The sequence below is a fragment of the Patagioenas fasciata genome, chromosome 9, assembly GCF_037038585.1.
Source record: "Patagioenas fasciata isolate bPatFas1 chromosome 9, bPatFas1.hap1, whole genome shotgun sequence".
Lineage (NCBI taxonomy): Eukaryota > Metazoa > Chordata > Aves > Columbiformes > Columbidae > Patagioenas > Patagioenas fasciata.
Genome location: NC_092528.1, coordinates 15,924,260 through 15,945,252, shown reverse-complemented (window position 1 = coordinate 15,945,252; position 20,993 = coordinate 15,924,260). Strand labels below are relative to the sequence as shown.

General features: G+C 40.4%; 1 protein-coding gene across 2 annotated transcripts in view; it reads left to right on the top strand.

Annotated features, from left to right (window-relative positions):
* Nucleotides 1–20,993, top strand: part of GK5 (glycerol kinase 5) — a 28,589-nt gene continuing 7,596 nt past the window's right edge. Inside the window, exons 1-12 of one of the 2 annotated variants that reach the window (XM_071812523.1) lie at nucleotides 1–120; nucleotides 3,589–3,682; nucleotides 6,128–6,203; nucleotides 6,647–6,740; nucleotides 7,699–7,830; nucleotides 9,860–9,935; nucleotides 10,656–10,717; nucleotides 10,805–10,878; nucleotides 11,200–11,260; nucleotides 12,386–12,512; nucleotides 15,716–15,820; nucleotides 17,698–17,783. In XM_071812523.1, coding sequence (XP_071668624.1) covers nucleotides 85–120; nucleotides 3,589–3,682; nucleotides 6,128–6,203; nucleotides 6,647–6,740; nucleotides 7,699–7,830; nucleotides 9,860–9,935; nucleotides 10,656–10,717; nucleotides 10,805–10,878; nucleotides 11,200–11,260; nucleotides 12,386–12,512; nucleotides 15,716–15,820; nucleotides 17,698–17,783 — 1,023 coding nt within the window. In that variant the 5' untranslated portion in view covers nucleotides 1–84. Of the gene's footprint in view, nucleotides 121–2,241; nucleotides 2,439–3,588; nucleotides 3,683–6,127; nucleotides 6,204–6,646; nucleotides 6,741–7,698; nucleotides 7,831–9,859; nucleotides 9,936–10,655; nucleotides 10,718–10,804; nucleotides 10,879–11,199; nucleotides 11,261–12,385; nucleotides 12,513–15,715; nucleotides 15,821–17,697; nucleotides 17,784–20,993 lie in introns of those variants that run through there. The other variant, XM_065844449.2, reaches the window with a different exon arrangement.

Here is a 20,993-nt window from a genome sequence, read left to right as displayed (position 1 = left end):
GTGCCTCCACTCCTTCCTGTGGTTTGATAGTCCAGTAAAAGATAAGACCAGAGACCAAGTAAATGGAGGATTTCAGCAGAGAAGATGCAGAAGTATGGGACACAGCTGCTGCGGGAATTGGTATGTGACCCCAGGTGTGCGAATTTTCTGCCCTCTGAACAGGGGCACTGGCACCCGCTGCTCTTGCTGCGGCAGGAAGACTGCGGCAGTTAGTAAAAGTTACACAGGTTTGTAATCAGCACTGCAGCGCTGTGCCAGAGGAGGCTGTTGTGTGCACTAAGAGGAACTTGGGGCTTTTACCCATGTTGTAATAAGATTTTTCTCTGAGGGTGACAGAGGTTCTGCGCAAGACAGAGTGGCTGTGTGGGGTTGGTATTATTTATGACAAAATAACATAAGCTAATGCCAGATAAGTCATGTATGGACAAGCTATGTGTGTCTGAAAACCTGTTGCCTCCTTTATGGCATTGTTTTTTATCACAATGCGAACAGAACAATAATATAAAATTTGTATTTCATTAGCCTCTCATAAATTGAGCAATTCCAATACATGCCATATACCTGAGATTATGTATGGACTGCAACTATGCAAGTTGGTTCATGTTTTCTTTTTCCAATGTATATAGGGTGTTCTTTTTCATGATGCATCTAAGTTCTTATTAGCATATTAAATGGAGTTTAAGATTTGAATGAAGAAATTTGCTTATGGTCACTTGCATGCCATGCAGTGCATCAGAGGGGTATGTATTTGTTCCACTAAGAGCTTGTAAAAGAAAAAAGTAACCGGCACCTTCATTTTCTTTTTGAACTTTTGCTTCATCTTGCAGTGAGATGGGCCCCACCTGTTTTGATTCTGTAAAAACATGAAGGGATGTCTAGATGCATTTTCCCAATTTTTCTTAAGGCTTCCTACTTTTTGAATGTTTGGGGAGAGGATTTAGCCTTTTATACCAGTTACACATGTTGAATCTTATTTAGGGAGCTTTCTTCAGGAGTTCTAAATAATTTTTACCAAAACTAACAGAATAATTCAATTATTTTGAAGAAAAATAGCCTTAATGAGATATTAAGTACTTGGTACGTCTCTGACGTACATCTGTTAGATGCACATCAAGAGTATAACTTGTCAAATTATAGTCAAAGAGAATATCGAAGTCCAAGAGATGATGACTTTTTAATGAGTCGTTCCTTAGGGAGGAGAGGTAAAGCAGCTCTTTCTTGCCTTTCTGTTTCATGTGCCTTTGGTTCCCAGTGTTCCCAACCTTTGTCCCAGTGACCTCTACAACTGCCCAGGTCAGGCGGAAGCTGCTGCTCCTCATGTGGCTTTTGCTGTCTTTGGTGTTCCTGGTTTAAAGATCCAGTAACGTGAGAGCGTCATCCCACATAATATCCTGTTGTTCATAGTGCAACTTTTTGTAAGAGAGCAAACAGAAGAGCAAAGGGAAAATATGTTCTATGTATGTTTTGCTTTTCTTGCTCTAGTTAAATGCGTTAAAACTTACTAATTCTTCTAATTAAATTGGGGTTGAACCGAAATTGTATTGATACTAGTTTAGGGTTGAGCATTCTGAACTTTATTGCTTAACTATTTCAGGTTGTTCCTGTTTTAAAACCACCACCCATCTAAGGACAGTACAGGAACATTTCCGTCACTAACTCTGTTCCAATAGTAATTTTAAATGTGGTTTCCTGTAATTACAGATAATTTATTCACAGATGCTCGGTACCTCCAGTAGGTCAGTAGTTGTTTACCAGGCAGCAGCCCCTAGCAGAGTTTCCCTGTGGTGCAGCTGTGGGAGGAATGGGTTCAGGCAGCGCCTTCCCTTAGGGTCAGGATTAGCACCTGGGGGTACTCGCTGAATTCTGCCTTTCAGAAACCTTGTAATATGTGTTGTTTTAATTAAAAGCCTTTCACCTGCGTTTGGTAAATTCATCTAGAACTTGCACAGACTAAATACGGGGTTTGTTCTGGTGGTTTTGGTCAGTGTGTGGGATCCCGCTGCCAAGGGCCCGGCCCCGCTGAGAAGGTGCCGTGGCTGCCAGGACACCCGCCCCGCCGCGCCCCCCGCTCCCGGCCCCGCGCTGGTCTCCACCGCAGGGCCGCGGCGGCGGAGGTCGCGCCGAATTCCGTCCCTGGAGGCGGCGGGCGCCACCTGTCAGCCTGGCGGCACCGCGGTGGCGTGACCCGCCTCCCGCCCCGCGCGCCCCGCGCTCCCCGCGCCCATAGGCCGGCCGGGCGCCCGCCCCGCGGCGGTTCTCGGGCGGGCGCGTCCAGGGCGCACTCCGCGCTCCCTGCGCGCCGGGCGATGCCGTGCGAGCAGCAGGAGAGCGGCGCCCCCCCCGCGCGGTACGTGGTGGGGGTGGACGTGGGCAGCACAGTGGTGAAATGCCACGTCTATGACCGGGCGGCCACAGTCAGAGGCTCCAGCTGCAGGAAGGTGAGTCCGGGGCGGCGGGGCGGCGCCCTCACCACACGAGCGGGCTGGGCCGGGCCCTTCACCGTCGCGGGCGGCCCCGGGCGGCATTTACTTCATAGGCTGTTGCCCGCGGGCGGGATCGAGCGTGCCCGCTCTCCCCCGAGCGACGGCGGCTTTGGCCTGCGGGTCTCCGGGTCCCTCACCCGTGGGGTCCCAGGAGGCGGCCGGTTGCCCAGGCGGGGCGCGGGTCGGGGCTCGGCGTGGGCAGCGCCCACAGACGCTCACCCCGCTTGGCTTTTCCAGTGCACGGGCACTCCTTAGCCGGGTGGGGACGCGACGGCTTCCCGGGGGAAATGGAACCCCGGTCCGGCGGAGCCCCCCGGGGCCACCTCCATTGCGCGCCCCCCGGCGCCTCTCAGCGTTTGCTCCGCCCACCTTTCCCTGTTCCTTTTGCTTTAGTCGCTTGTCCACGGATCCCTCTCCAAACAAAACAACCTTTGTTGAAAGCGCCTAGCTGAGACTTGGGTAGGACTTGTATTTGCGCACGTCCCATTGCATAACAGTGCCGTGTGAGAAAGTGTGAGCTTTCAAACACGGATTTCAGGTTGCTTTTGGTTTACACAGCTCATGATTTTGGGATCAGAGACGATCTACAGAATTAACTTTTTTTTTATTGTTAGCTGGTATAGTAAAAAAACTGCAGCAAGGGGAAGCTTAAGAAATGTGATTGATTTTCAGAGATGGAAGGGTCTGGTCAGTGGAGCTGACCCTCCCTCTCACTGTCAGCCCATCATGGAGTGCGCCCAGGCCTTTGCTGCACTGCCAGCAGCTGCTCAGGGGCAGCCACGTCCGAGTCCAGCAGCAAAGCCAAAAGGCTCTCTGAGAAACCTCCTTTCCAGTTTGGAGTTCCTGAAGGGGTTTACAGGCTCCCCAGTCCCTGAGGCTTTTGGTTTCTGTATCACCTCTTGGCTGAGAGAGTCTTCTAGAGGACATGCACCCACATTTGACTGTGTTTCAAAAGTGACAAACACTGTTGTTTTTCCTCTGGCAGTAGATTCAGGAAAGTAAGAACAATAAAAAATAAACCCAAATGTATTTACACAAACTTTGATAAGCATACTGGTTCCTGTGAGCTAAGGATTATAACAGTGCTGTGTGTCTTTTTGAACAGGTGGAATCGATTTATCCTCGTCCTGGCTGGGTTGAATTAGATCCTGAAGTGCTATGGAGTCAGTTTGTTGGTGTAATAAAAGAGGCTGTACAAGGTAATGTGTTATAAAAGTTGGAGAACCTAATTCATTTTTTGTCAAAATTACTGTAGTTAATTAGATAATAAGGTTTGTTTTATTTATTTTTTTAAAGTACTGAAAATTCATCACTGAGCACAGGTCTACAACATGCTTTAAGGTGTCCTGAGTCATTATGTAAATAGGACACTTCAATTACTTCTTTCTGTGGGGTCAGGTTAGGATTAGAGTAGAACCAGAAACATGGTGCTTAGTCAGTGTACACATCAGTGACAGCCTTGTTCCAGTATTTTGTATATGTATCCTTCCCCAGTGCCTGTCTCCCTTTCTCCAGATGCCTCTCTACAAACAGAGAGTAGGCTTGTTTGCTCTTGCAATGCCCCATTGTTCTACTGCCACTTGTGTGTGTATGTGATTGTAGGAGAGAATGGAAGCAGCATGCTGCATAGTTACACTTGCTCAATTACAACCTGATAGTCCTGCTTTCCTCATTCAAACTGCAGACAGTTCTTACAATCCGATTACTGTTTCTTGTTGGTTTGTATTTGTATTTAGCCTAAAATTTCCTAGTATTCACTATGTGCACTAAACACAAACAACTCCTTGTTCTCCCAAACTTCTGATTCCGCCCCAGCCCACTCTTTTGGATCCTGCTCTAACCATGTGCTTACTCTCTGCAACTCCCACGTGTTTCCCATTGTGCCAGCTCTGGCATTCTGCCATGCAGCATGGATCACCTTCTGTGCCACACTGGTGCCTTGGACCTGTCAGCTGCACCCCAGCTCATGTTGTCACTGTGGCTCAGCCTCCTTATCACGTGTGTGTGTGTCATACTCCCTCATACAGTGCCTGAAGTTCCTTCTGTTCAACCCCTCTCGTAATTTGGTCTCCAAGTGCTGCTCTGCCTCCAAGCTTGGATCAAGGCAAAGGTGCTCTGGTCTCTTCCTTTGGAAGGCAGCCTAGGGGACAGGGAAAGGAACTGTTACCAGTATTAAGCTGCAGCTGATTATTTTGGGCTCTAGTTTTCTCAGCAGCCACAACTGTTCTGTCATAAGAATAGCAATGCCACCTCATCCCCTAAATACCTATCTAGTTTTCTCCACTCCCACTCTGTAGGGTGAATCAGGAAGCAAGAGTTTTCAGCTAGTTTTAAAATGGGAAGCTTTTCTTGTGGCCAAGCTGTGTGCACTGTTGGCAAGTCTTTTTTTAAATGGTTGTGTAATGTTAGTGAGCCCACACTGATGTCAAAAGAAGCGGTTCCACCCTCCTTTCCACGGGGTTGTTTCAAGTCCGGAGCAGTTTCCTGAGACAAATCACTGTGCAGTTAGTTGTTTATGCAGGCAGAGCTTCATGAATATTTGTGCCAGCACAAGGGAGGGTGTGGTAATGGGCAGGAATAGCTGTCTCAAAGCAGAAAGAAGGCATAGGAGCACTTCAGTTTTCGGGGTTTGTGAAGCTAAAACATGGGATTCCATGCACAGGTGGATAAGCTGATGTAGTTCAGTACTACCTCAGGGTGAAAACTGCACCTGGCTGTGTGGCCCCAGCCTTCTCTCACTCTGAAACTAGTCCAGTCCTTCCAGGAGACAGCTTAGCTGAAGGTCATCGATGTTTTCTGGTTTGCTTTTCCCTATAATGGAAGTTAGCTCTGCTCACATAGATGTTTAGAGAGCATGATGGTTGACACAGGGAAAAGTGGTGGGAGCATGTAGGTTGTGGAGATGGGGAGGAGTAACGCATGCCACTAATGAGCTGGGGTAGTACTGGCATGTTCTTGCCTTCAATTTAGACCCAGCTGCTACTGAAAAAAAAATATTGTTGTTGTCAAGCCACCTGCTCCCCAGTCCTCCTCCTGTATGCTCCTGCTACCAGCAGCACTTGTGTGGGCAGCTGGAGCAGGTGGCCTTGCAAAAGCGCAGATTTAATTTTCATCTGATTGAGGGCCTCAATAGCACTGCCTGTGTGCATGCGGGGACCAGGGTAAGAGAAGGTGCAGAAGCACATGTCAAGGTTGGCAGAACAAGGCATGCCCTTTGTCTGTGAAACCCCTTTGGTAATTGTCACTCAAAGGCTGGCAGTTGTAGGCTGCAGAATATCCTTATGCAAATGAGTAACTTTGCACATGGAAGTTAACATAAGAACATGTATGAGAAGAACCTGCTTAACCTGTGATTTGTTCAAATAGTGGGACTGAGAGCCCTTCAGAGTAACAGTACTTTGGACAAAATAGGTAGTCTATCAGTTAGGTGACATTTCTTAATGGATTTTTTTTTTTCCACATAATTTTGCTTCTGGAAGCGTGCATGGAGGTACTTGGGAAGCTAACTTAGTTGGCCAGTCTTTAGAGGTTTATATTCTCTTAAATTATTTTTTTAATATTCCATAGGTTTTACAGTTATACTGGAAGAGTTGTAGTTTTGTTTGTTTCTTCTTTGTTTTTGTGTATATGTTGTTTTTTTTTAGTGGCGGGTCTTCACATGAGGCAAATTGCTGGTCTCGGCATCTCAACGCAGAGAGGAACTTTCATTACATGGCACAAGTATGTATATTGTGTGTTGTTTAAAATGAATTTGTATTCATGGACTGTATGGAAACAAGCTGTAGAAAGAAACGTTGAACTCGGTGAAGTCACAACCTGAAAGCAACGAATGTCAGTCAGTCGTGTTCTTTTGTGTTTGCACAGCCATACCTTAGAGTAGTTCAGAATGGTTTATAAGTGATGTGTGTCATTCTTGTTTTGTTCTTAGTACTTTGGAAGAGATTAATGTATACTTTTCTTTTGTAATTCTGGTGAGAAGCCTCACACCCAAAGTCTCCACATGCCTATTAGTAATTCCTCAAATCCACCAGGAGGACATGCACTTATTTTAGGAATCGACCTAGTGTTAAATGCCCTGACTGGAAACGGTGAATGATGTTGGATTTTGGGGGCAGTGTATGTTCCGTAGTTTTAAATGAGAATGTTCAAATAATGTTTTTCAGGAGGACAGGAAAACCTTTTCATAATTTCATAAGCTGGCAAGACTCAAGAAGTGCTGAACTTGTGAATTCCTGGAATAAGTCCCTTCTGCTGAAGGTAATACTGTGCTGAGCTAGATACTGCTTGGACATGACATATTGGAACTTTTTCATTTTTATGAAGAGTAGGGCAATATATGAGATACTACAAGTGTCCTGTTAACATGTTACCATGATGTACTGTGACCTAAAAACATATACCTGAGCAAGATCAACATGGAAGATAGTATCAGGAAAAAATGTAGCACTGATGGTCTGAAGGTAATTAATTATGGGAAAAGATACCCCTAAGTCTAGCATGCATTTTTTTACTTTTTGGTCTCTTTGTTATATTAAAATGTTGCATGTTAACAGTGCTACAGCTTATTTTTTTGCACGTAGGCAGTTTTTCATTGGTAGTGGGTTTTGCCTGTGTGTTTTTTAATGTACTCTTTGCGCAGATTATGTGCAGAAGGTACACTTGTGCTGCTCATAGCTTGTGCTTCATACCTTTAGAAGAGAAAGGTTTGCTCTAAGTGGGAAAACAAGTTATTTTTCCTGTAAGTGGAAACTGCTTAGCACACACCCAATAAGAAGTTAAATTCTTCCGTTTGCCACCAATATCTTTTGTGAATGAAAACTTGATTAATTATTAAATTTTAGTTAATCTACTGACATGAGTAAGCCTGTTTACTGCAGGATAGCTTGCACTGTAATAACTGTGATGCTGTCAATCATGTCAGGCATTGGGCTCATGTAGGTGGCTTGCCCTCGTAATGCCGAGCTGTCTCTCTCAATTTGCCAGCAGAAGTAGGGAAAACAGACTCACTTTGCGCAGTTGATCTTTCCTGTGGTATTTGTTGTGGGAAGGCTGCCTGCTGAAACCCTATGTAAAGACTCCCTAACAGAATTTTACCTTTCTGAATCTAATCTCCTGTCAGCAGCTCCCGTCTGTATTGTCATCCTTTAAAGACAATTGATCAGAAACCTTTAAAGGGGGAGGTTAAAAATTAGGTAACTGTTTTCTTTTGAAACAGGTAGTCCATGTTATTTTTACAATACTTCATTTTTTGACTGGGAATGATCGATATTTGGCAGCAAGTTTTCTTACTTTTTCAACACAACAAGCTTCTATGAAGTTGTCATGGGTCTTTAAAAACATACATGAGGTAAGTTGGAAAGGGAAAAATAATACCTTTCTTAAGTCATAATAATGGCTAGTGACTTAGGTTGGTTGTAACCTCTTCAGTTTTGTCTTGCTTGTTATTTTCCTCAGAAGAACCAGAATGAAAGACTTTCATCAATGTTAATGTTCAAAACCTGTGTACCTTAGTATCTGCTCATGTTTGTACAAATTTTTCCTCTGATTCTCAAAAAATGTAGTAATAAGTTTTCTTCATGCATAAGAAACATAATCAAATCACCTTACTGCAGCGATGAGGAACGACATGCACACAGCAGAGGTTGTGTTCAGGAGGGAGCGCTGAGCCAGAGTGAGGCTCTCTTTATTAATCATTCACAATTTATAGGTTTACAGATATGGGCCTGGACTAAGAGGTTAGACAGGATGTTTTTTCAGTTATTGTTATTCCAAACATACCACACTTGTGTTGTGTCTGTTTCAGTCACGTTCCCAGACCAGCCTCAATAACATTCACATGTCACATATACTTGGGGGCGGTTTTCCAGCCCGAGATGCCACGAGCCTAGGCTGTCACTCCTTACAATTACGAAAAACATACTTCAGAACAACCTGTCCAAGACCCTTTATGTTTTGACTAATTGCTGTGATTTAATTATGTTATTTCTTCTTTGACTATCCGGATGGTCATGTTACTATTGATCTTGGTTTGTGATCCAGGTGCCTGGAACCACACTTCTTACTATTCCCACACCTTACTTCACTTCATATAATTACACGATTTGTAATAGTAATTTGTTTTAAGGTCGTTTGCACTCTAGTTTTGCATGGCAATTGTATTTATTTTCAGCTGGCACTCCCGTCTTTCCACTTAGCATTATTCCAGTGTTTACAGTTTCACAAATAACGTTGTGCTGAGCAATCAAACACTGCAATTTATTTTGCATTTTGTTGTAGTGTAAATTCAAAACTACATATAAAATAAGTTATGCTGGAATAATCTAATGGGCTAATGAGCTATTTAACAAATATTTTTTCGCTCTAATCCTTACCAATTGTCTTGTTTCTTCCTATTGTATTTCTGACTTCAGTCATCTTATTTTCTCTGTTAATTTTCAAGTTATTTTGAAGAAAATGGTTATAATTGATTTTCTAATCTGTGTAAAGAAACCCCAGAATCTTTTGAATTTTATCTGATGTTTTCTGTCACAAAACTAACTGTTGAGAAGGTGAAGTAGATTTTTTTACTGGCATGTTTTGGTTGACCCTGTTGAAAATGTAAGGTGTGAATTTGGAGGATTATAGAATTGAAAGTTATGCAGCTGCTGAGCTTTCAGTGTTAGATGAACGTTCTTCCACATTTTGTCAGGCACTGATCCCTAAAATATGTGACTATCAAACCAAGAAGCTCAAAATTTCAAGGCTCTTAATTACAGAGAGTAATATATTCAGTCATGTTTTGAGTGAACTAGTTTGCGTGTTCTTTTTCTGAATTCTGTAGTTATACACAGCACTGGTTAATAGTAATTAGGTGAAACCTGAATGTCCTGTTTTAAAGGAGAAAAAAATCCCAAGAAAAATAATATTTTGAACTCTTTAGAGATTACATAAAGCAGAAAATGTTGTCTCTGTATTTTGTCAAGCACATGTTTAAAAATACACTGGTTTCTTCTATTTCTGTTAATTTTTTATTTAAGTGCAGTGTGCAGGACCTTGTTTTCTCACCGCTCCTTCACCACTGTTACAATTGTGACTACAAAGTTTCCCTTCTTAAGTCTCTGATGGCACTCCAGTAGAAGATTAATTGCTTTTCTTTCTTTAGCAGCAGCTGTAAGAAACAGTGCTTATCCTCTTCTAGGAGCATGAACCGTAGGATAACATTACTTATAAAGCCAACTCGCCCTATTTTAGAAGAAACGTCGTCAATCACAGACTAATTTTCTGGGGGTATTATCATGAACCGTGAAGAAAATGAAAAAAGGAATCAGGAAATACATTCCTCTTTATTGTACCCAGTTGTAAATACTTTATTTTTTTTGATGTATATTTGTTCTCAGGCAGAAGAAGCTGCAAAAAAAAATAACTGCTGCTTTGGAACAGTTGACACGTGGTTACTCTATAGATTGACTAAAGGTGAATGTTACATTTCCTCTTACATATGAATAAAACATATTGCAATCTGGTTAATGACATTTGTGACTGTCATTGATATTTTCTAGAATTCAAAGACTTCTTTGACAATTTTTGCTTTTTTAATAATTGATGAATATTGTAGTGTATTTACTGTTTACAAAACAAACAAACACAGCCAAAAAGCCCCACAAACACCTAGAAACAAACAAACAAAAAACCCACTAAACTTCTGAATTAATTATTCTTTGGGCCTGCCTGGAAAGGTAGTCAGAAAGGAAAGTGACTATTTAGTGTAATTAACCTTTTAAGCATTTAAGATTTAAAGAGGACTACCAGAACTAATTGGCCTTGGTTGAAGAAAAGTACCTGTGCAGGGCAGGGGGGGAAAGAGCAAAGACTTGTTACAAATGTGAAAGAATCACAAGTGTCTGTCCTGTGGGCCAGCGTCTGAGCAACTGGATGGGTTATCATTGACAGTGATGCAGTCAGTGTTGTACACAGTGTCAAAGATACCAACTCTCTTCTAGCCAGTTTCGTGAAGGTAAAATAAGGTAATTAATATATATACGTTATAGTGAGTGGCAGGTAAAGTTTGTGTGCTCAGTTGTCTCATGACTTTTCCTATAGACACTCAGTTTATATCTCAAGAGATGTTTAAAGAAAAAGTATCTTTAAATATTTGGATATCTAAAATCTTACTTCTTTTTTTTCTAATGGTAGGTTCTGTGTATGCTACAGATTACTCAAATGCCAGTGCTACAGGCATTTTTGAACCCTATACGGTATGTACTGTTCCACAAAATGTTGTTGCTACGTATCGTGTTTATGAGAGAGTTGCTGACATTTTTACTTTTCCCGTATTATTTCAGAAATGTTGGAACCCCACTTTGTGTAGCTTACTTTCCATTCCAACATCCATTTATCCTTCAGTGAGAGACACAAGGTAACTATGAAGGCATATTTAAAAGAATATACCTGTTGAATTAATGGCCTTTAGAAAAATACTAAGTAATATGCACAAAGTAATACACAGCTACAGACAAAAATATTTTAATATACAGATTTACGTTTTTAACACTACATCCAAAACTTTATTTTTATTATCAGTGTTTCTGAAAGTGATATTTCTAATGCTTTCTTTAACATAAATTGGTAGCATTACCTTTCATATGTGATTTAGGCTTGGGCCTTATATGCCTAGATTTCATTTTAACAAAAGGTTCAATTTAGTCCTGTGATGTTTCTCCCTAACATTTGTTTTAAGCTTCAACTTTGGATCAGCTGATGCTGAAATATTTGGGGCACCTATTCCAATAATGGCAATGGTGAGTGAAAATATTTTCCTAGATAAATCTGTCCATTTGTACCTGTATTCTGTTTATTTAGCTTTGATTTAATACTTGCTTGTTTAGAGAGTGTTCTCTATTCCTTCTCTGTGACTTAACTGCGGTAGAATTGGTTCTTCAGTTTTTCTCCAAAAACTCAGTTTATGACCTTAGGGTCAGGGGAGGAGAGAGGAACAGGAAGGGGTTTGTAGAGGTTGAGGTCCGTGAAGATCAGATGACCAATGGAGCACTGAATGGAGGACTGAGCAGAGCTGGGTTCTGCTCCAGACTGTGCTGATGGCTCTGGCAGAAAATCAGTTGTTCTGTATAAAATTGTGCCGTGGGGTCTATCCTGGCTTGTCTTCAGTAAGACTCTGCACTAAGGTAGGAGTATTTGTTAATAGGTCCACTTGTGGTGCCGCCTTTTTTTTTTTCCCAGTAAAAATAATTGAGAACTACATGTTCTCGCCTCAGCAGTTAGGGTTTGGATAAGAAAAACCCATTATTTCTGTGAAGTGATGACGTGTAGAAAAATCTGCTGGAGTTGAGGTATATGGAAAAAGTCATCTATCTAACATTAATTTCCCTTGCTATTTTTAAAGACATGTAGATTCAGTTTCTCTTTAAATTTACTTTTTTACCAAGGCATGAACATAAGTAAATATTCTTAATAAAAATTAAGCATGGAATAATTTGGTACAGGAGAAGTAGCAGGGGAAAAAGGAAGGTGAGACCTCAAAACTTCAGCTTCTCTTGGGGGATGAGGAATTCAAGCCAAGCTACTCTGTTCTGCTCCTTGGCATTGCAATTGCCCTGTTTATCCTTATCAAATACTAAACCAGAAAATCTTTATTTTGTTCCCATAACATATTTTTCAGTCTCGCAAGTAATAATACAGGCATTCACATTGTGTCCAAACCTGATGTGATTTGATTCTAGTGATAAATCCGTCTGTCAAAATGGTCTGCAGATACCTCAGAAATTGTATGAGAATCCTCTCTTAATGCTCAGTTCCCTTCTGAGTGGTCATTTGTATTCAGAACCTGTTTGCACTGGTATTTTAAACTGCAGCAGGACTGTAGGCTGTTGGTTGGCAGCTGAGTTGTGTGTTTGTTGGTGTGGCAGGTGGCTGACCAGCAGTCAGCCATGTTTGGAGAATGCTGCTTTCACCCAGGAGATGCCAAACTGACCATGGGAACAGGTGGTTTCTGGAATGTGAATACTGGAGAGCGTCTCTTTGCATCACAGAGAGGTAAGCTAGTGAAATTTTACTTGTAGAGTATTTCACTTTACTTGACAGCTGTTGATGATAAGGGGACAAAAAGAGATAAAAAGGCTTATGCTTTCCTTCTGTCTTCAATTGTAGAAAAACAGCTTGAAAGTGTTTTCAGAGCTGTGTAAAGTTTTAATTAGAAAAATGTAGGTCTTTGTTATCCTGAAATATGATTCTCGAAGAGAGAATTTAAGTAATATCATTGATAATTATTTCTACCACTTGCATACCTCCTTCCTTTATTTTTTCCTTCATGTATTCTTGATGGTAGTATTATACAGTCCAGGAATGGAGAAAAAAAGGGGTTCATCCTCTGGTTTTTCAGATCAAAATGTTCAGTGGATCATTGTAATTTCCTCCTCTTGAGCCCTTATACTTTGAAATACCTGCAGTTGAGGTAGTGCAGGATTAGCAATTATTGTTTTTCTTTTAAAATACCGGAAAGGGGCTCCCCAATGTGTTTCTAGTGTTTAAAACTTTGTTGTTTTGAACATTTGCGGTCTGTCAAGCATGTTAGTTTGCCATAGATGGCCATTTGTCAAGAAAGCAACAGATGATACTAAAGTAAATTTGCCTGCACAGTCTGTGTCATATTTTTCCATGGTTACTAATTTCAGGAAGCCTGCAATTTAAAATGGGAGGGTGGGGCTGGGGAGGAGGACAGTGGTGTCCCAAGGAGACTTTCACCAGCTAAAGTCAGGAAGGAGCTTGGCAACTACAGGAGTTGTGTCAGAACTGAATAGCAGGGACATTGAGTTCCCTATGAACACAAATGCATTTAAGGTAATTAATGATGTCATTGTGTACTTTTGTGATGTACTTTTACTGAGGGAATCAAATGTATGTGATCTGTGCACACATAATAGCAAAAACATGCTGTAAAGTTTTTCCATTTTGTCTTCTTTTAAAAAAAATATGACTATTGTGACCTGACAGGAGTTTAAATCTTTAAGGCCATGCTGTGAAACATACTGCTTTAGACTGTTGTTTATGTTAACAGCCAAAGAACACAGCGAAAATAACGTAGTGTGGTATGGTTAGTAGGACAAGTTAGTTGCCTGGCTTTCTCAGTGCCCTGGCCATGAAATGTAATGTGTTCAATCTTTAAAGCTGACATGTATTTAAGACTGCAAGATTAATCCCTACAGTATCCTTGAGCAAGCTATTCATTAGCTACTGGTCTAGTTTCTGATCTACATTTAGTTGCTATAGATGACAGTTTAAAAAAAAAAATAGTTCCTTTGAGAAGGCACTTCTCACAATTCAATGATGGAAGCATGTTGTATAGATTTTAAATCTACCTCTCTGGTAGTCTGTTAGATCTTAGTAGCTGTGGTCATGGCAAAGAGTCATGTCAGTCCATTCCCTGGAGGTAGATGATCTTACATTACCAGCGATTCTGGGGTGAGTGGCATCAGGAAGGCCACCTGACGGCCTTCTCTGTCCATTGTTAGCTGTCCTTCTCTAGGACTTGTGCCTCAATGCATTGTTTGCTCTTGCTGCTCTGCAGCTTCACTTTTGGTACAAAAGGGAGACCTGCACCTGCACCAAGGATCTGGAGATATGTATATCACCTTTTCCTTTCAAGAGACAAAACTTTAAGCAGGTGCTGCTAATTGCTTTTCCTTGTAAGCACCAGAGTGCCTCCAGCAGTAAACCAGTTTCTGCAATTGCACTGATATTACCGTCCCACTCTTTTGGACACAGGCAAGTGAACTGGAAATGATTCAGTGAGAGACACTTGTATATCAGCAAAGTCACCTTGAGAAAGTAGATATTATCCTTAGATCCTTCTGATGCTTTTCTGGTAAATGACTGGGAGTCATTTACTTCAGTTGCATTACTCATGATCTCCAAGCCCTCCACAGGGTCCCACGAGGTCTGGGCACTTTCTTCACTCCAGCAGTTACAGTACCTGGCTTGGGTGAAGTTTTTATTGCAGTGGCCACTGAATCCTTAGGTCCTTATCAAGTGGCCTGAAAACTGTCCAGCTGCAGTGCTGGAGAACATGGTCTATTCAGCTAGATAACAAAGTCTTTTTGCTTTAGCATACAAGCAGAATTCTGCAGGACTTTTGTGTTATGTCCTTACTAATACAGATACCAAACAAGAAGGTCTTTGGGTTCACACTGGCAATTTTTAGTAGTATGTTTCTCTTGTCTTTGTCACAGTTTCAACATATTGGGGGAGGGGGGAAGGGGAAAACAAACTGTCAGGTTTATCTTCATTGTTCACTATTTATTTCTGATGTAATAGTGTCTTCAGGCAAACTGTGTTATCAAATCACCTAACAGTGTTTGTGGTATGCTTTTCTGCCTTTCTTCTGAGGGATAAGGAAAACAAAAGATTTCAGAGTCAATTTTTTTTTTGAGTCACTGCCAAGTCAAAACTATTTGGTGGAAATCAATCGTAACTTCCTGCAAATCCAACCATCTGAAGCTTAGAAGCCAAATATTTTTAACGAGTTTGGATGTTTCTTTTGTTGTTTGTATTAGGCAAACATACAGGTAAAATGCTGTAGTTAACTGGTGGAGGCCTTTATTGGGGACAAGGGTGGGGAAATTGTGCAACTAGTTTTCTTTGTTTGCTTTCTGTGTGAGGAAGCACTGCATATTGAAAAAGGACTAAACTAGTATTAGCTCTTTCATCTTGTTCTATGAACAAGATGCATGTTCTAGGTTTGTATTGTTTGGGGTTTTTTTGTGTGTATATGCCTGGTTTAGTATTTATGCTTTCCATCTGAAAGCCCAACATTCATGCTTTATGTTTTGGGGAAGTAAATTCTGATATTTTGGAAACCATTGGGGAAAATTATATAGCTTGAAAACAAATAGGAAAACTTCTCTTTTTTTTTTTTTTTAAGTTCAGATAGCTCTTCTCTTTACCTTAAAGAGAGTTGTGGGGTTTAGGTGTTTTTTTGTTTTTTTTTTTTTTTTTGTTTTTTTTTTTTTTTTTGTGGTTTGATAGTGGGTTTTTGTTAGGTTAACTTTGTTTAAACAAACTATTGTTTAAGTCTCCTGTAATTCCATCATTAATTTTTAAACAATTTAACCTCTATCAGTAACACTTTTTTAGATTGAATTCTACAAAGGAATTGAATAAAAACTACCCTTTTTAATTTGGATTATTGTCTGGAAAGATTTAATTTAACTAAGTGTTTTGTTTCATGGAAAATAATTAAGGTCTGTATCCACTCATTGGTTGGAAGATTGGGGAAGAAGTTGTTTACTTAACTGAAGGCTGTATGTCTGACGTTGGCACTGCCATAAAATGGGCTCAGGATATAAGTAAGTAATTCTTTAATTTTATAGAAGGTAAAATATGTTACTACTTTCAAGAAAATGTTTTATAGGGCTATAGTTATGTTATTTTACTTGGCTTTGTTATCCATAATTGAAGAAACTAGACTGCATGTCTTGGACAGCGCAGAATGTTTTGTCTCGTTAGTGAGTTCTCTGCCGAGCGTGTTTACTACAGGGAGTCTGAATCACACAATCATCTCCTCATCAGACTCTGCCTCTCACACCCTCCTACCTGTGTAGGCTTTTATTTTCCTGAAACATTTTGTTCCTCACTTGCTTTCTCTTGAGCATGACAAACTTCCAGATGCCTGCTTTTTTTTTTTTTTTTTAACCTGGTATCCAAACTTGAATAGAAATAGAGACCTGTGTAAAGTTGCAGGTGTTCCAGTTTAGGGTATTTGAACTTGCGTTTTCAGTTGAGGAGAAGGACAGAAATTGACTACTGATTCAGTCTAGGTAGCATTGTTGTAAATCCAATATTCCACAAACAGTTGTTTTAATGCTTCTGAGAGATCTGTAGCTGTACCTCTCAGAATTAACAACAGATTTGAGTTACATGAAAATGAAGTGAAGAACTTCATTTCTGAAAGTAACAGTGGTGTGTATGTTGCTTCACATAGAAGTAATATGCCTTTGGACTATGACTACTATGTAGTCATTGTAGTCATTTTAATCTGGATTTCCATTCCAGATTAATAAAAGACTAAGAAAAATACTAGCTCTATGGTATCTGATATCCAAAGCCACTGATTGTTTGTAGGGTAACTTTCCTGATTGTTCTAATAAACTATTTACTTTGCTTACTTATAAATTTAGTACACCTTTACTAGGGTGCAGAAAAAGGAATTACTTCCAAGAATTTTGAAAAAATAGTATGTGGAATTTCAAGGTGAAGTAAACCTTACTTAACGTTTTTGTTTTCTGTCATGACATAGAGGTACTACATATAGTTCAGTAATAGCAAATAAAACAGGAAGGAAATGGTGCGATTTAGGCTTATTAGTCTGGGCACAATAGAATCCAAAGCTTTCAAAGAAATTTATGGAGGTTATAAAGGTAAATTGAGACTCTTGGTAAGTTACCAGGATGGGTTTTTCGAAGATAAGTTGAGCTAGATTAATCTAAGTTATCTTTGATAGGAAAATTTTATTTTTCAGACAAGAAAAAGCAATAGCTCTCATTTACAGCAGATCTCTAGTCTTCTGTAAAAATACGTTATGTGGCTACATAAGACATAATTAGTTAAAACTACAGAAGATGGGTGTTTGTACAAGAACTGCATGTGGGTAAAGAACAAGCTAAAGAGGGATGTCAATAGGGTTGTGAAAGGAGACATCCAGCTAGACAAGGCATTGAAAGTAGTGTCTATCAAACAGGTGATATTAGGATCTCAGTCACTTGTAAAAATATTAAGGGTTCCGAGAAAATATGACAGGTATTAAGGACTATCTCTGTAGTCATTTGGTTCTTGGGCTGACAGTAACAACATCTTTGGGGAGGAAATAATTTTTTTTTTGTTTTGGAAATCTAGGTTTTTAGCATACATAGTGTGCCACTATTAGTGTTCTCAATTCTCATGTCTATTTGGAAAGCTAATGACCTCTTACAAGATGTGAAGGTTAAAAGGCTATAGCATAATGGAGATGAGAGAATCCTTTTGAATTTAGGCTTCATCTGAATAGGACTTTTTTTTTAATGTGACTGATAGCCATGAAATACAGGAGAAGTGATTATTTCCCTTGGAATATATAGCTTAAGAATATTACACAAGGAAATAGTCTAACTCTAGATTTTTGTCTCTTAGTAATACATGAAGAAATTGAAGTGAATAATAAAAGCATATGACTTATGCATCTTTACAGATCTTTTCACCAGTGTAGATGAAACAGAAAAAATGGCACGGAGTGTTGTTGATTCTCAAGGCGTTTGTTTTGTTCCAGGTTTTCAGGTAAAATTATTATTATTGATATAATTGAGAATGTATTTTTAATAATCCAGATAAAATTTTAACCTTTACATATTTAAATGTAGTAATTTTTATCTTCCCACAGCTGGACCATCTTGTCTAGATGGTGCTTTTGCCAAGAAGCACCCTTCCAAACTGGTATCCTATGATTCATTCTGTACTACTCAGGTTCTTATTCTCTGTCCCTCACCACAATATGTGGAGCTCATTGTCACATGAGAATGCTTGAACACCACCCCCCCATGAGAAAAACCCTATGAAACAAGAAAATTACTTCAGTTTTTCAGATGGAGACCTGAGGGACAGATAAACTAAATGACTTGCCCACAGTAGCTCAGGTAGTTCCTGCAGAGATGAAAACTGATCCCATAGCTTTTCTGCCTCACTTAAAGCCTTCATTGAGACAATACTTCTAATCACTGTTCTAAAATAATTCATTTTATTCTGCCTGTTTTAAAGGTGTAGATTACAGTTAATCGATACTTAAATATGAGCAAGACTGCCAAGTCCTGATGTTACAAAAGGCATAGACAGTAATATTTAGACACTTCTTTGATATGCAGATTTCAGTCTGTATTAGATTTTTTTCCTTTTAAAATAAAGTTTGTGCCTTGTTGCTGAGCACAATGTGTGTTGTAAGGAGCTCCTGGTATTTGTTCTCCACTTTGTCCCCTCTTTTTCCTGGTAGCCTGTTTTCACCTTCCTCTCTTTTTGAGGAACTTCCTGCAATTACTCGATGCCCTCTGGGTCACAAGCTCTGGGTTCTTTCTGCTTGCTTTCCGTTTTTGCGACAGACTTATGTATCCTCATGTCTGTCCTTTCTACCTCTGATTTGTCATCCCTCTTGAGTTTCATTACAAGTGCGAATTCCTGTTGCTGTGCAGAGGCAGTGACGAGGGTGATACTGATACCGCAGTTCAGTCTAGCATATTAGTCTAGATTAGAATTGATGGGAGTTCCAGTGAACATTAAATGGCAAATTGTGATAGCAGAGGAGCTGATATACTGCCTATTCAGCTACAGAGCAGTTGCTTCCAGTATATGTTTGACAGTTGGTAATAATAGTTTCTAATAATAGTTTCTAATTTGTTACCACAAAGTATGACAGAGCTGCAAGTCAGAGCTCTTGGACAAACCTTCATACAGAATGAAAATAAACAGGTTTTGCTAATATAGCCATTGCTCGCTTGGGAACTGTGCAGAGCCCCAAAACCTTATCTGCTTATGCCACTTTCCTAAGCAGCATGAGACAGTCTGACTGAAAGCCCGTGTTCAGCAGCATAGCTGTTTCTACATCTTTGGTTTGTCAACATAAAAATACCCAATGTCTCCACAAAACTTTGTCTTGCTAATCAGTGTTGCTGTCTAGGAAAGACTCTGTGCTGTAGCCCTGGTCTTCAACTTGTCATTTGGAATATTAGCATTGGTGTATTGGACAGATGGACCAGGCAAGATGAAGGGAAAGCTGTTGCTGTGCTCTGGGAGTTGAGTAATGTCTGTCATCAGCTGGTTCTTCAATGCATAGACAGCTGATGTTTGAACCTGTCAGGTGCCACTGTGCTGCCCAAAGACAATCAAAGAGTCACAGAATGTCAGGGATTGGAAGGGACCTTGAAAGCTCATCCTGTCCAATCCGCCTGCTGGAGCAGGAACACCCAGATGAGGTTACACAGGAAGGCGTCCAGGTGGATTTGAATGTCTCCAGAGAAGGAGACTCCACAACCCCCCTGGGCAGCCTGGTCCAGTGTCTGTCACCCTCACTGAGAAGTTTCTTCTCATATTTAAGCGGAACCTCCTGTGTTCCAGTTTGTACCCATTGCCTGTTGTCTTATCATTGGTTGTCACAGAGAAGAGCCTGGCTCCATCCTCATGACACTCACCCTTTACGTATTTATAAACATTAACGAGGTCACCCCTCAGTCTCTTCTTCTCCAAGCTAAAGAGGCCCAGGTCCCTCAGCCTTTCCTCATAAGGGAGATGCTCCACTCCCTTAATTATCTTTGTGGCTCTAGCGAACAAAAACCATTAAGATAAAAACAGTATTCTGAGTTTTGCTCAAAAATCACTGTGTTTTCTTTTCTCTTAGAAGTCTTAGATAGGAATGTGTTAGTTTGAATACGTATATTTTAGAGCTACATGGAATGTTTATGACAGCTTATGTCTCTGTGTGGGTCCAAAAGTACATTTAATTTTGATCTTCACTGGTCTACCATGCTCGGTTTGATTGTTCCCAGAACTAGTGTCTTTTTTCCTAGAGAAACTTAACATCTTTAACCTTACCTTTGTGTCAGTCCTGTACATTAATGGAACAAAGCAAAGAAAAATTTCACTTCTTCTGCAGGTATCTCAGCTACCTTCTCTCAACCAGCCAACCTAATCATTTACATTTATTTTTAAGGGTATAAAACTTGATTATGCAGAGATGCTTCCATTTAGCATTTACTGTGAGTAATTCTGCTGTGGATAAGTAAATGTTGAGCCACACCAAATTTCAATATTTGCAAACAGGAATCCTGAGGTAGACAAATGTTAGTCTGAATCTTTTTTGCACTCTTAATCCTATTAATATTCAAGTTCTACAGATGCTGGTAAAACCTCTCTTTTGTTTGTTTGGTCTTTGTTTTGCTTTGCGGGTTTGTCTCTCCCTTGCTTTCTTGACACTGTCTCCAGAAGGAGCCTGAGCTGGCTTCTTGGTAAACATTGATTCAGTCTTTTTTCACCCAATTCTAATATTCCCAGTTCAAATTTAGAATCTGTATTTAGAAAACTGAATGGATTTCTCTTCAGCTGTACCATCTAGTTACCTAACAGTATCTACCAATCTGGATTTCTTTGCTTTTGAAAAGCCCTGTGTATTTCAGTTGAACACAGTAACAGAGTCTGTGTCAATTTAGAAACTGAGTAGAGTGAAAACAGCGTAAAAAGGGACATGAACAGAGCTGAGCATTCCTGGGACTGTAATGTGTCTGCTTAGCTTCATGGCCGGGTGGTAACACAAATTGATTGTATGGTCGTGTTTCTTAGACCTTAAAATGACAGTGATTGGGGAGGGTTCTTGTGAAGCCTACATGTTCGTTTTTTATACAGAGGAAAATGTTTCTGTACTTGTCCATATTAAGGCAATAAGAACAAGTTTGTGTTTTACCAAATTCCACTGCTGTGATGCAGCACACTGAGAGGAGCATCATTGTG